Raw genomic sequence first — 13385 nt, forward strand, 5'->3', positions numbered from 1 at the left:
ACATGTGACTCCAGAGCCACAGCAATGTGGTTGACTATAAACAGCCTCTGAAATTCCCTCACGGTCACTAAGGGAAGGAGCAACAAATGTTGGTCCAGCCAGTGACACCCTTGATCAATAAAAAATAAAAAAGTCCAAAAACACAGAAATGGGTTACATAAAAGTACGCTTTGTATTGGTGAGAAAAGAATTTATTGAGTATTTTTATCTTGCAATCGTCAGGATAATGAGTAAAAACACCATTTTAAGGGGAAATCTGGAATTAGTGTTGTATAAAAAGGGAGACACCATATCTACCCAAATAAGCTGTGTTATCATGGGATTCCTGCTAGGCCCAAATCTCACAAACATTACTGAATCCCAAGAGTGTGGAAGCTGGCCATTCGGCCCATCAAGTCCACACCAGCCTCTGAAGAGCATCCCTTCCAGACCCACCCCACTGCATGTCCCACAGCTAACTCATCTAGCCAGCACATCTCTGGACACTATGGGTAATTTCCCACAGCCAATCCACTCTGACTTGCAAATCTTTGGACTGTGGGAGAAAGCCCACATAGACACGGGGAGAACGTGCAAACTCCACACAGACAGTCACCTAAGACTGGAAACGAACCCAGGTATCCCTGATGTTGTGAGGCTGCAATGCTAACCACAGAGCCACTGTATGCAGTATCCTGACCACCTGAAAAGCTTTGATTTAATCCTGTGAATGATTAAAGAAAAAAAAATGCACATCACCAATCAGAGTCAACTTGTTTGGTTTCAATTTTAGATAAAGCCTGACATTTAACCGTCAATTAGGAGAAAGTGAGGACTGCAGATGCTGGAGCTCAGAGTTGAGAGTGTGGTGCTGGAAAAGCACAGCAGGTCAGGCAGCACCCGAGGTGGCTTATGCCCGAAGCATTGATTCTCCTGCTCCTTAGATGTTGCCTGGCCTGCTGTGCAATTATCATTAATTAGTATCGGAAGGATGTTGTGAAACTTGAAAGAGTTCAGAAAAGATTTACAAGGATGTTGCCAGGGTTGGAGAATCTGAGCTACAGGGAGAGACTGAACAGGCTGGGGCTATTTTCCCTGGAGCGACAATGCTGATGGGTGACCTTATAGAGGTCTATAAAATTATGAGGGGCATGGATAGGATAAATAGACAAGGTCTTTTCCCTGGGGTGGAGGAGTCCAGAACTAGAGGGCATAGGTTTACAGTGAGAGGGGAAAGATATAAAAAAGACCTAAGGGGCAACTTTTTCACACAGAGGGTGGTACGTGTATGGAATGAGCTGTCAGAGAAAGTGGTGGAAGCTGGTATAATTGCAACATTTAAGAGGCATTTGGATGGGGATATGAATAGGAAGGGTTTGGAGAGATATGGGCCAAGTGCTGGATAATGGAACTAGATTAATTTAGGAAGTCTAGTTGGCATGGACACGTTGGACCAAAGGGTCTGTTTCCGTGCTGTACAACTGTATGAGCCTCTGACTCTAGTGCAGTTTTCATGGCAACCCCTCTATTAGTCAGATTACACTTGCCAACCTATCACCTCTCTCCTCTCATACTGTTTAACTGATGAATTTCCCCTTGAATTGGTAGTCTTGCAAATTGTCCTGATGCAAACAAAATGAACAGCTTTAAAAGATTAAAATCTTTTTGCAGCAATTCTAAAATATATTCTCTCATTTCCCCAATTCCTTCGGTTCTTTTATCAATTGCCTCTAATCCGTGTCCTGTGGGTTACTGACACCCTGTACCTCTGGAAACAGTTCCTCCTCATCTACTTCATCAAAACCATGGGAAACATCTCCACCACAAATGGTATGTGCTTGCCCAGTTTTATTACAGTTCCTGTTTTGCTCTGTACCTGATAAGTAATGCATTTCTTTGATCTTTTCGTAGTCTTCCAAGTTTGTTGAAGTTTGTTCTTCCTCCGAGTCTGACTTGTTGGCATCTCCCTGACGGGTAAGTACAGTGGAAGAAAATTGAACCTGTGATTTGAGGTGAAAACGGGAACAAGCCTCCAGCTGGTGTCATCTTCGAGAATGACTTTAAAATATCAACCACCATACAAAATGATTGAGCAATGCCAGGGGAGTCACACAGTGGTCCGATACAGTGCCAATCACCCTCCACAATGTTCCTCTCTGACCTCTAACCTGGGGTATCTATTCCCTTACTGTGACCGCTGAGCCATACGTGACTCTTGAGGCTGACATTTATTCCGTCCATCGGCTGCGCTAAACCCAGGTGGTCTCGTCACTATCGCACTGCTGTCTGTGAGATCTAGCTGTGCACATTCTGGCTGCTGCCCCTCCCCAAGAATTTCAACACCTTAATATTGGCCTTGTTGGCCTGTGAAGTGCTTTGGGATGTGACGGGCGCTATGGCAATGCACATTGTTCCTTCTGCAGTTGTGCTCTGAACATTGCTCAACTGAGACCCATTTTGTTTCAGCTCTCTTCGCCCTCAATTCATCAGGACATGTGCGAGGCCTGTCTGTTGGAGATGGTAGCGACAGTCTATGTGATTCCCCTTTAAATGGGTTTCATAGAATTCCCTACATATGGGTGGAGGCCATTTGGCCCGTTGAGTCTACAGCAACCCACTGAAGGGCATCCCACCCAGACTCACCCCTCTACCCTATCCATGTAATCCTGCATGTCCCATGGCCACACCACCCAAGCCTGCCCATCCCTGCACACTATGGGCAATTTAGCATGGCCAATTCACCTGACCTGCACATCTTTGGACTGTGGGAGGAAACCGGAGCACCCGGAGGAAACCCACGTAGACACGGGGAGAATGTGCAAACTCCACACATAGTCGCCTGAGGGTGGAATCAAACCTGGGACCCTGGTGCTGTGAGGCAGCAGTGCTAACCACTGAGCCACTGTGTGAAGCATCTGATCAGCTGAAAAACTTTGACATAATGCATCCTTTTGCCAACAGTACTGAAGTTCTGGCCCAAATAAAAACTGTGTCATTCCCTTCTGACCAAGAAAATCGAACCTGTGATTTAAGGTGGGAACCTTAAACAAACCTCAAGTTTTCTCATCTGAGAAAATGGATTCAAAATACTAACCATGACAAAAACGACCAAGCAATGCAGGGTGGGTCGCTCAGTGAGCCGATACAGTGCCAATCACCCTCGACAACATTTACTCACTCCGTGACTCCCTCGTGCTGTTTATTGTCATGTGCCTGGGTCCCAGAAGGAGCAAGGATAGGCATGTTTGGGTTGACCTGCTGAAAGGATGCTGATGGGCGTTGGAGAGAGGAGATGATGGCCTCAATCCCAGGGAATCCAGAGCTGATGGGAACAAACCCCGAACCGTGACTGGCCCTCTTAAAGGTCCTCCCTACATTTCCTGGGCGAACATGGAGAGGAGTGGGAAGATGCTGTGCACTTACCTCAGCCTGGAAACCCTCAACCAGGATGGCAACCAACAGGTTAAAGAGCACGTAATTGCCAAAGGTCATCAGCGCCACAAAATACAAAGCAGCCCAGGGTGAGGTGGAGGCCATTCCGTTATAAAGTACGACGTTCCAATCTTCCTGGGTCAGAATCTGCACAGGGTGGGAGGGGTATGACAAACACAAAGCTTAAAATTTCCTTCACAACCCACAGAGATGATTGTCACAGTGCACCCAGAGTTAACCACTCAACTACAGACTGGCACATGATGTGGAATACAGTCAAAATCATACAATGGAATCCCTACAGTGTAGAAGCAGGCCATTCGGCCCAACAGGTCCACACTCCCTCTCTGAAGATCATCCCACCCAGACCCAGCTCATCCTGTAACCCTGCATGTCCCATGGTTAACCCACCTTACCTGCACATCCCTGGATACTACGGGCAATTTCCCATGGCCAACCCACCCTCACCTGCACATCTTTGGATTGTGGGAGGAAACAGGAGCACCTGGAGGAAACCCACACAGACACGGGGACAATGTGTCTGTGTGGAGTTTGCAGTCACCAGAGGGTGGAATTGAACCCGGGTCCCTGGCACCATGAGGCAGCAGTGCTAACCACTGAGACCCAGGGCCCACCCAACTTTGCCAACAACCCATAAGTAACTTTAAGACAAAAAAATTACTAAGAAACTGATTTACACTAAGATCACTGATACTGGCATTAAGTAATTGATCGCTCCAGCAGGAATCGTCAGGGATCAGGAGGCCCAGCAGAACTGAAGACCCTCCTCTCTGTTTCACTCACCTGTGACAATACCTGCTCCTGTGTTGCATTTGAGTGTATTTGGGACATTTTATCTTTAATTGGGTTTAATAGGGTCTCATTGAAGAAGGTATTTGGTTCAGTGCATTGAGTGTAGGAGTTGGGAGGTCATGATGTGGTTGTACAGGATATTGGTGAAGCCACTTTTGGAATACTGCATTCAGTTCTGGTCTCCCTGCTATAGGCAAGATGTGGTTAAATTTGAAAGGGTTCAGAAAAGATTTACAAGGATGTTGCCAGGGTTGGAGGGTTTGAGCTACAGGGAGAGGCTGAACAGGCTGGGACTGTTTTCCCTGGAGCGTCGGAGGCTGAGGGGTGACCATATAGAGGTTTATAAAATCATGAGGGGCAAGGTTAGAGGAGTCCAAAACTACAGGGCATAGGTTTAAGGTGAGAGGGGAAAGATTTAAAAGGGACCTAAGGGGTACCTTTTTCACACAGAGGGTGGTGCGTGTGTGGAATGGGCTGTCAGAGGAAATGATGGAGGCTGATACAATTACAGCGTGTAAAAGGCATCTGGATGGATACATGAAAAGGAAGGGTTTAAAGGGATATGTTCAAATGCTGGCAAATGGGACTAGATTAATTTAGGATAACTGGTCGGCATGGATGAGTTGGACCAAAGGGTCTGTTTCTCATGTTGCACATTGCTTTATCTCTATGACTCTATGTCTCTATGGATGGCGGAGGGGATTTGATGGGCTGAATGGCCTACTTCAGCTCCTACATCTTATGGTCACATGATCTGACCTTCCAGCTTTCCTTCAAATTATTTACAACCAGCTGCTAGTTTACTTTAACCAAGTTCCTGTGGGCTGCCCAGAACACCCACACCTACTGTTCAGGAGACTGACCTGAAAAACTGTGACAATAGCCCAGAGAAGAGAGTCAAAATTCTTCCTGTCAGGAACAGTATCCCCGCCATCGGTCTTCAGGCTAAATTTGCAACCGAATATGTGCATTCCCAATATGCTTGAGAAAAGGAGAGATAGGCAGTGTGTTAAAGTTCATTTCAGCAAGAAATCAAAACGATTAAGTGCTACTAAATGCTTTGCAGATTAAAATCAACCCCATCTGCTTCCTCCTTCACTTAGTCAATTAAAGCACCAGTTTCTCATTCCCTGAAGTGTGCAGATTGGGTGTCCAACAGTCACAGCAATTTGCTTTATTTTCTCTCATAATCTTCACATCCAATTATGCAGCTAAGCTGAACCTCCTTGGAACCTGACGCGTAATTATAATTCCCGATCACATGTTTTGTGAGGTTTGATGTTGCTTTGTGCTGATAGGAAGTGTCTTTTAGCCCCTTGTGTTGGGCTCACCGCAGCGCATCGTCATGGAAACCAGGCCAAATAGCCAACGGTCAAGCCAGTTCGCTAACCCTGGAAGGGAATGGTGAGGATTTTGGGATGGTCTGGCCTACCTGAAGATGAAGATGAAGAGCATCAGCAGCATGCAGAAGGTGGCGACGTTGTCCATTGTCTTCATGAGGACGACGAGCTGACGGCGGAGAGCCGGCATGAACCTCACCAACTTCAGCACCCGAAGGAGACGGAAAGTCCGCAAGACCGAGAGGCCTCCATCTGACTGGCCAACAATCTCGCAGACACTGCCCAGAGAAAGAGGGGTCAGCAATGCGCCCTAATATTTCCACGTGGCTCACAATATTACCCTTTGGAAGTCACACTCTTTATTACAGACGCAAAGGGATCTATCAAAGCACAACAAACTCAAATTCCAGAGCCCAAAGGTGAAACTGGCTCCAGTTTTACTGTCACTGATTGTCTGCATGAGAACGCAGTGCCTTGGCCAATATTTATCCCACAACCCCTGTCATTAAGACACATGACCTGGACATTAAGGCAGTGCTGCTGTGCTGAAATTGGCTGCAGTCTTTTCCACATTATGACGGTGACCACACCTCTAAATGGAGGTCGGATGTAAAATGCTTCGGGATGTTCTGTGCGCTACACAAACGCAGCTTTTGTTAAACCTGGTCAACAGTTTGGAGTTTTCTCAAATCAAAAGACTGCATTCTAAATGCAATCTGCAAAAAACCTCCTCGAATTCCCTTGCAGCGAGAAAGAATTTCACGAAAGCTTTCACCCTAACAGTTAGTGCATGGGATCAGAGAATGCTATTCACCCCTCCACCCCATTGAAATCCTATAATACAAGGTATTTGGGATTATAATCCTATAATCACAAAGGCCAACCTCCCATCTACAGAATCCATCTACCAGGCCCCGCTGACAAGGACAGGCCACCAGCATTTTCAAAGATCCATCCCACTCTGGCAATGCTTTTCTACAGCCTCTACCATCGGGGAGAAGGTACGGAGCCTGAACACATGCACCAGCCGGTTTCCTAACAGTTTCTACCGTACTGTTGTTAGACTACTGAATGGACTCACAAACTCTTAACGTTCACCTGTACCTGTGTTTTTGTTTTTGCTGCTGTTTACCTATTATTTACTATCTATGCTACTTAACTCTGTGGTAAAAACAAGGACTGCAGATGCTGGAAACCAGAGCCTAGATCAGAGTGGTGCTGGAAAAGCACAGCAGGTCTGGCAGCATCCGAGGGGCAGGAAAATTGACGTTTCGGGCAAAAACCCTTCATCAGGAATAGAGGCAGGGTGTCTGCAGAGTGGAGAGATAAATGAGAGAGGGGTGGGGGTGGGGAGAAAGTAGCATAGAGTATTCTTGTCGAGAGAGGAGGAAAACTTCTTCAAGGCAGGCATCCTTGCAAGGTTGCCTACATAACTCTGTGATCTGCCTGTATTGCTCGCAAGAGAAAGCTTTTCACTGTGCCTCGGTACACGGGGCAATAAGTTCAATTCAATACGTGCAGTAAAACAGATGGTAGCTCAATTTGAAGGGCTGTGTATTAACTAAAAATGGATCTATCTATCATGTGTGAATGTGTGCACGAGTGAGAGTGGAAGACTGGGAGAGTGGGAGAGTGGGAGAGTGCATGTGAATGAAAAGTAAAGGGTGTGTGAGAAAGCGTGCGAGAGTCAGTCTTCTTAAAAATCCATTTATGAGATAAGTGTATCGCTGACTGGGTCCAGCATTTATTGCCTGTCCCTAGTTGCCCTTTGAGAAGGTAGTGGCGCGTTGCCTTCTTGAACCACTGCAGTTCCCTTGCTCTGGGGTGACCCCAATGCCCTTAGGGAGGGAATTCCAAGATTTTGACCGAACCACAGTGAAGGAACGGCAATATATTTCCAAGTCAGGATGGTGAGTGGTTTGGAGAGGAGATTGTGGGGGGTGGGGGTGTTCCCATGTATTACTGCCATTGTCCTTCTAGATGGAGGAGGTTGCGGAGTTCTGAAGGGGCTATCAAGGGAATCTTGGTGATTTACTGCAGTGCATCCTGTAGATGGTACAGACTGCTGCTACTGTGCATCACTGGTGTAGGGAGTTAACAATGAAGGTGCTGGATGTGGTGCCAATCAAACAGGGGCTGCTTTTTCTTGGATGGTGCCAAGCCTGTTGAGTGTTGTTGGAGCTGCCCCCATCCAGGCAACTGGGGAGTATTCCATCACACTCCTGACTTGTGCCTTGTAGAAGGTGGACAGGCTTTGGAGAGTCAGGAGGTGAATTAATCATTGCAGGATTCCGAGTTTCTGACCTGCTCTTGTAGTCACTGTGTTTATGTGGCGAGTTCGGTTGAGTTTCTGGTCAATGGTAACACCCAGGATGTTGATAGTGGGGGATTCAGTGATGGTAATACTATTGGATGTCAAGAAGTAATGGTTAGAATCTCATTTGTTGGAGATGGTCTGGCACTTGCGTGGTATGAATGTTATTTTCACTTCTCAGGCCAAGCCTGGATATTGACCACCTTTGGAGTGTGTCCTTTGCACACTGACAGGGCGAGGGGGCTGTCTCTAGAAGGAGACAGTGAGGTCTGGAGATGCTGGAGATCAGAGTTGAGAGTGTGTTGCTGGAAAAGCACAGCAGGTCAGGTAGCACCTGAGGAGCAGGAGAATCGATGTTTCGGGCCGGAGCCCTTCATTAGGAATCGTTCCTGATGAAGGGCTCCAGTCTGAAACGTCGATTTTCCTGCTATTCAGGTGCTGCCTGACCTGCTGTGCTTCACGGGCTGCTTCAAGAAGGCAGTATCCCCTTACCACCAGTAGGGTCTATGGCAATGTCCCTCTGGGAATTCCCTGAGGGTGTGTCCACAGCTCCGTGCGCTCTTTGGAACGTACCGCCAGAGGAAGTGGTAGATGCGGGTACAGTAACAACATTTGGACAGGTACATGAGCAGGAAAGGTTTAGGGGGATATAGGCCAAACGCAGACAAGTGGGACTAGTTTAGATTGGGAAACTTGGTCGGCATGGACTGACTGGACTGAAGGGTCTGTTTCCTATATGACTCTATGACTGTATGAATCCCAGAGAATATTCAACGCCACCTTCACTGCACATTGCCCACCTGATGATGACGATGATGCCGTCAAAAATATTATAAGGATTTCGCAAGTAGTTGAAGCATCCAAACGCAGTGAGTTTGAGAATCATTTCCAGGGCAAACATGCTGGTGAACACAATATTGCTGATTTCCAAGACATGGGTCAACTCCTCTGGCTGAAAGAAATGGACAGGAGAAATTGGGTGAGAAATAGGGTCTCAATGAGCAAATGGTACTCAGTTTGTGTAGCTGAGGATAGGCTTTACCCATTGGAGAAGAATGATGCCTAAAGTACACTTCTCAAGCCATTATTCTCTCAATCATCCACAATCTCATTTTACAGCAGAGCAGATTCGATGGGTTGAATGGCCTACTTCTGCTACTTATAGTATTCTATACTTGGAAAGAACAGTGTCAATTACTCTCAAGATGGCCCTTCGATTATATACGTCTTGAGTTTCCTCTAAGTTTGTTTCTGGAGTGAGTGTTAACTGTCATGATGGGGTCTGACCTCCAGTTTCAGGATTGCTCCTGGAGTAACATTGGCCCATAATGTGATTCAGGTTCATGACCTTGCAGTACCCCTTTCTTAAACCAAGCCATGTGTGTAAGGTTTCTCTACAAACCTTTTTGTAATTCTTCAATCTCCTCATCACAATCAACACCGCAACCCTGCTCAATTTGATGAGAATTGTTTCTTTGGCTTTTCCTCTCAATCCCAAACTCCGAATGTATGTTTACCCACACAATAATCCACAAACCCTTTGCTGTGAATGCAGTGGGGAGGTGGTGACCTCATCATATTGTCCCGGGGTGAGGAACTCAGAGCCCCAGGCCAATGTTCTGAGGACATCACTTCAAATCCAACTCTGGCAGATGGTGCAATTTGAATTCCATAAAAACAAATTCTGTTATTTAAGAAAACAGCTGACATAATGGTGACTATGTAGCTACTGCTCATTTTGCAAAAACCCATCTGATTCACTAGTGTCCTTCAGGGAAGGAAATCTCCCATCCTTACCTGGTCTGGCCGACATATGACTCTAGATCCACAGTCATGTGGTTGACTCTTCATTGACCTCTGGGCAATTAGGGTTGGACAATAGATGCTGGCCTTGCCAGCAATGCGCACATCCTTAAACAATTTTGAATAAACTCCACCTTCTGCTCACTCTTTCTCCCAAGATCTTTGGAAGTCCGCCCCATCCCATGTCGATATGTTTCAGAGGTAGTCTTGTGGTGCAGCAGTACTGTCCCTACATCAAGACCAGGAGGCCTGGGTTAAAGTCCTACTTTGCTGGATGTTTGGTCGAAACACATTGATTAAAGTGACGATAATGAGTATCAGCCAATCACCAAGGTGCGATAATTGAATACCAGCTGGAGTCTCCAATATGCAGTGGGTGGCCTGAAGCTCAGGAGAATACCAATGCCATCAATCTCATAATGGAGTATGTCTGTCTCTGGCTCGGTATAGCCCAGCGACTGGGCAGTAGCTGAACTGGTCACCATGGATTAGGGAGGAGGAGCACAGGATCAACCAGCATCTAGGTTTACATCAGTCAGGGGGATGTGTATTGAAAGGGTGTCTGCGAGAGTGAGGGAACGGTGTCTGTGAGGGTGGGGGAGCGGTGTCTGTGAGGGAGGGGAGGTGAGGGAGGGGTGTCTGTGAGGGTGGGGGAGGTGAGGGAGGGGTGTCTGCGAGAGTGAGGGAACGGTGTCTGTGAGGGTGGGGGAGCTATGTCTGTGAGGGTGGGGGAGCGGTGTCTGTGAGGGAGGGGAGGTGAGGGAGGGGTGTCTGTGAGGGTGGGGGAGCAGTGTCTGTGAGAGTGGGAAGGCGGGGGAACAGTGTCTGTGAGGGTGGGGGAGCTGTGTCTGTGAGGGTGGGGGAGCGGTGTCTATGAGGGTGGGGGAGCGGTGTCTGTGAGGGAGGGGAGGTGAGGGAGGGGTGTCTGTGAGGGTGGGGGAGCAGTATCTGTGAGGGTGGAAAGGCGGGGGAACAGTGTCTGTGAGGGTGGGGGAGCTGTGTCTGTGAGGGTGGGGGAGCGGTGTCTGTGAGGGAGGGGAGGTGAGGGAGGGGTGTCTGTGAGGGTGGGAAGGTGGGGGAGAGGTGTCTGTGACGGTGGGAATGTGGGGGAGTGGTGTCTGTGAGAGGGGAGGGTGGGGGAGGGGTGTCTGTGACGGTGGGAAGGTGGGGGAGGGGTGTCTGTGACGGTGGGAATGTGGGGGAGTGGTGTCTGTGAGAGGGGAGGGTGGGGGAGCAGTGTCTGTGAGGGTTGGGGAGTGGTGTCTATGAGGGTGGGAAGGTGGGGGGGTGGCGTCTGTGAGGGTGGGAAAGGTGGGGGGGTGGTGTCTGTGAGGGTGGGGGTGTGGGGGAATGATGTCTGTGAGGGTGAAGGGGTGGGGGAGTGGTGTCTATGAAGGTGGGAAGGTGGGGGAGCCGGGTCTGTGAGGGTGGGAAAGGTGGGGGGGGTGGCGTCTGTGAGGGTGGGAAGGTGGAGGGGTGGTGTCTGTGAGGGTGGGGGTGTGGGGGAATGATGTCTGTGAGGGTGAAGGGGTGGGGGAGTGGTGTCTGTGAGGGTGGGAAGGTGGGGGAGCGGGGTCTGTGAGGGTGGGAATGTGGGTGGGGTGGTGTCTGTGAGGGTGGGAATGTGGGTGGGGTGGTGTCTGTGAGGGTGGGAATGTGGGTGGGGTGGTGTCTGTGAGGGTGGGAAGGTGGGGGAAGATTTCCTTTGGCTCAAGGACCTCAAGATCCTGTGAGAAACTCCACACCTTTACAGCAATGGTGGGCCTTGATGATCAAAACCAACCGGGGTCACTGTCGTTGGGACCTCAGTGCAAACCCCTCGTACGGGTACCCGAACATTACTGTGCATTACCAAGGAGAGGCTCCTACACAGCCACAGTGACAGCTACCTGAGAAAGTGAGAGGAGAACTACCTCTCTCAACAGAGACATCACTGTCGTCCCACAGGACCCTCAGCTGCTCTCAGGTAGGGAGAGACAGCTGGTGCTGAGGGTTCAGCACACCTCAGGTGAGGGGAGAGGTAGAGTCCTTCATAGTATAGTAGAATCCATAGAGTGTGGAAACAGGCCATTTGGCCCAGCAATCCTCCAAAGAGCATCCCACCCAGATCCATCCCCCTATCTGCATTGCCAATGGCTAACTCACCTAACCAACCTACAGATCCCTGAAAACAATGGGCAATTTAGCATGGCCAGTCCACCCTAATCTGCACAGCTTGGGACTGTGGGAAGAAACCCACACAGACACAGGGGAGAATGTGCAAACCCCACACAGACAGTCGCCCCCACGGGGTGGAATTGAACCCAGGTCCCTGGCGCTGTGAGTTAGCAGTGCTAATCATAGAGCCACTGTGTCACCCCACAAAGAGTCTCCAGCCTTTGCAGGAATTGGACCCACTCTGTTGGCATCACAAACCAGCCGTCCAGCCAACTGAGCTGGTTGACCCCTTTCCCTCACTCCCTCAGCAAAGGTCAGCAGTGATGTGGCAACAACCATGCTGATTTATTCACTGCTACTGTGGGATCTTGCTGTGTGCACCCCAGCTCTCATTTTTACCCAATGCGACTACAGCTTAAGTGTTTGCTTAGTGCTGTCTCCCTGACACTTTGAGGTGTGACCTTAGGTTATGGTGAGTGCACCATCTAAAAAAAAAATCCAAGTTCTGTATTTCTTGCTGCGGTGAATGTGGTTCCACCTCCTTAGCAACTCCATCTCAGAGTGGAGAAAGAGTCAACTTTTCAGTGTCTCAATGAGATTAGGGCTAACCTTCACCTGAAAACCATCTACCTGTCTTTTTAGGGTACTCCTCAATGCTTTTTAATGACTGAAAATCCCTCAATCTCAGCCTTAAAAGTTTCACCTAACCCCCAGCATCTACAGATCTTCCCAGCGTAGAATTCTGAATAGCCACCTCTTGCTTGAAAATGGAACACAGAACACGGAACAGTACAGCACAGGCACAGGCCCTTCGGCCCACATGACTCCAAATTAAACTCCAACCCTTCTGCCTGCCCTTGGTCCATCTCTCTCCATTCCTTACATGTTCATGTGCTTATCTGAAAGTCTCTTAAATGCCCCTATTGTATCTACCTCGATCACCACCCCTGGCTGCATGTTCCAGACTCCTAACACTCTCTGTGCAAATAACTTGCCCCTCACATCTCCTTTGAACTTTCCCGCTCTCCTGCATGCCCCCTAGCTTTAGACATTTCAACTTTGGGGAGAAAGGTTCTGACCGTCAACCCTATCTATGCATCTCGTTACTTAGTCTAGTCTCCCCTCACCCTCTGCTGCTCTCAGGAAAATAACAAAGCAAGGAAATGTTTCCTATTTTCCCTGTAATCCAGTCTAACTTTGTAATATTACATCCTCCTGTTCTGGCCTCTCGATATCGACCCTTCTGAATTGTGTTGCGATTTGAAACACATTATCGGATCAGCTGTCGAGCTCCGACACCTGAAGGGAATACAAGTCAAGTTTATGAAGCCTGCCCTTGACTTTGAACCCACTGGGACCTGGTACCATTCCGGCTGTTTCTAGTTCTGTGTCACAGAGTTGCCAAAGGCTTCGATCATTAACAAAAGAATCCCAACCGCGCTCCCATTGTCAACTCACAGCACGGAACAACAAAAACAGAGGATTTAATTATGGAGCATCGCTTCTGAAGCATAAAAGGAGCAACTTCATTGTGAGCCAGTGCACAC

The 13385-nt window shown here is 48.4% G+C and overlaps 1 protein-coding gene across 5 annotated transcripts in view; it reads right to left on the bottom strand.

Moving 5' to 3' along the window:
• Positions 1 to 13385, bottom strand: part of LOC122542112 (voltage-dependent T-type calcium channel subunit alpha-1I) — a 483496-nt gene that overhangs the window by 122846 nt on the left and 347265 nt on the right. For all 5 annotated transcript variants that reach the window (XM_087978229.1, XM_087978227.1, XM_087978226.1 and 2 more), the window contains 5 exons: positions 8679 to 8830; positions 5657 to 5842; positions 5088 to 5205; positions 3403 to 3558; positions 1856 to 1946 (listed from right to left, as the gene is read on the bottom strand). In XM_087978229.1, coding sequence (XP_087834355.1) covers positions 1856 to 1946; positions 3403 to 3558; positions 5088 to 5205; positions 5657 to 5842; positions 8679 to 8830 — 703 coding nt within the window. The remainder of the gene's footprint in view (positions 1 to 1855; positions 1947 to 3402; positions 3559 to 5087; positions 5206 to 5656; positions 5843 to 8678; positions 8831 to 13385) is intronic.

Source organism: Chiloscyllium plagiosum, unplaced genomic scaffold (genome assembly GCF_037043375.1).
Source record: "Chiloscyllium plagiosum isolate Xiang-an unplaced genomic scaffold, Cpla_swu_hap1 HiC_scaffold_33, whole genome shotgun sequence".
Taxonomy (NCBI): Eukaryota; Metazoa; Chordata; class Chondrichthyes; order Orectolobiformes; family Hemiscylliidae; genus Chiloscyllium; species Chiloscyllium plagiosum.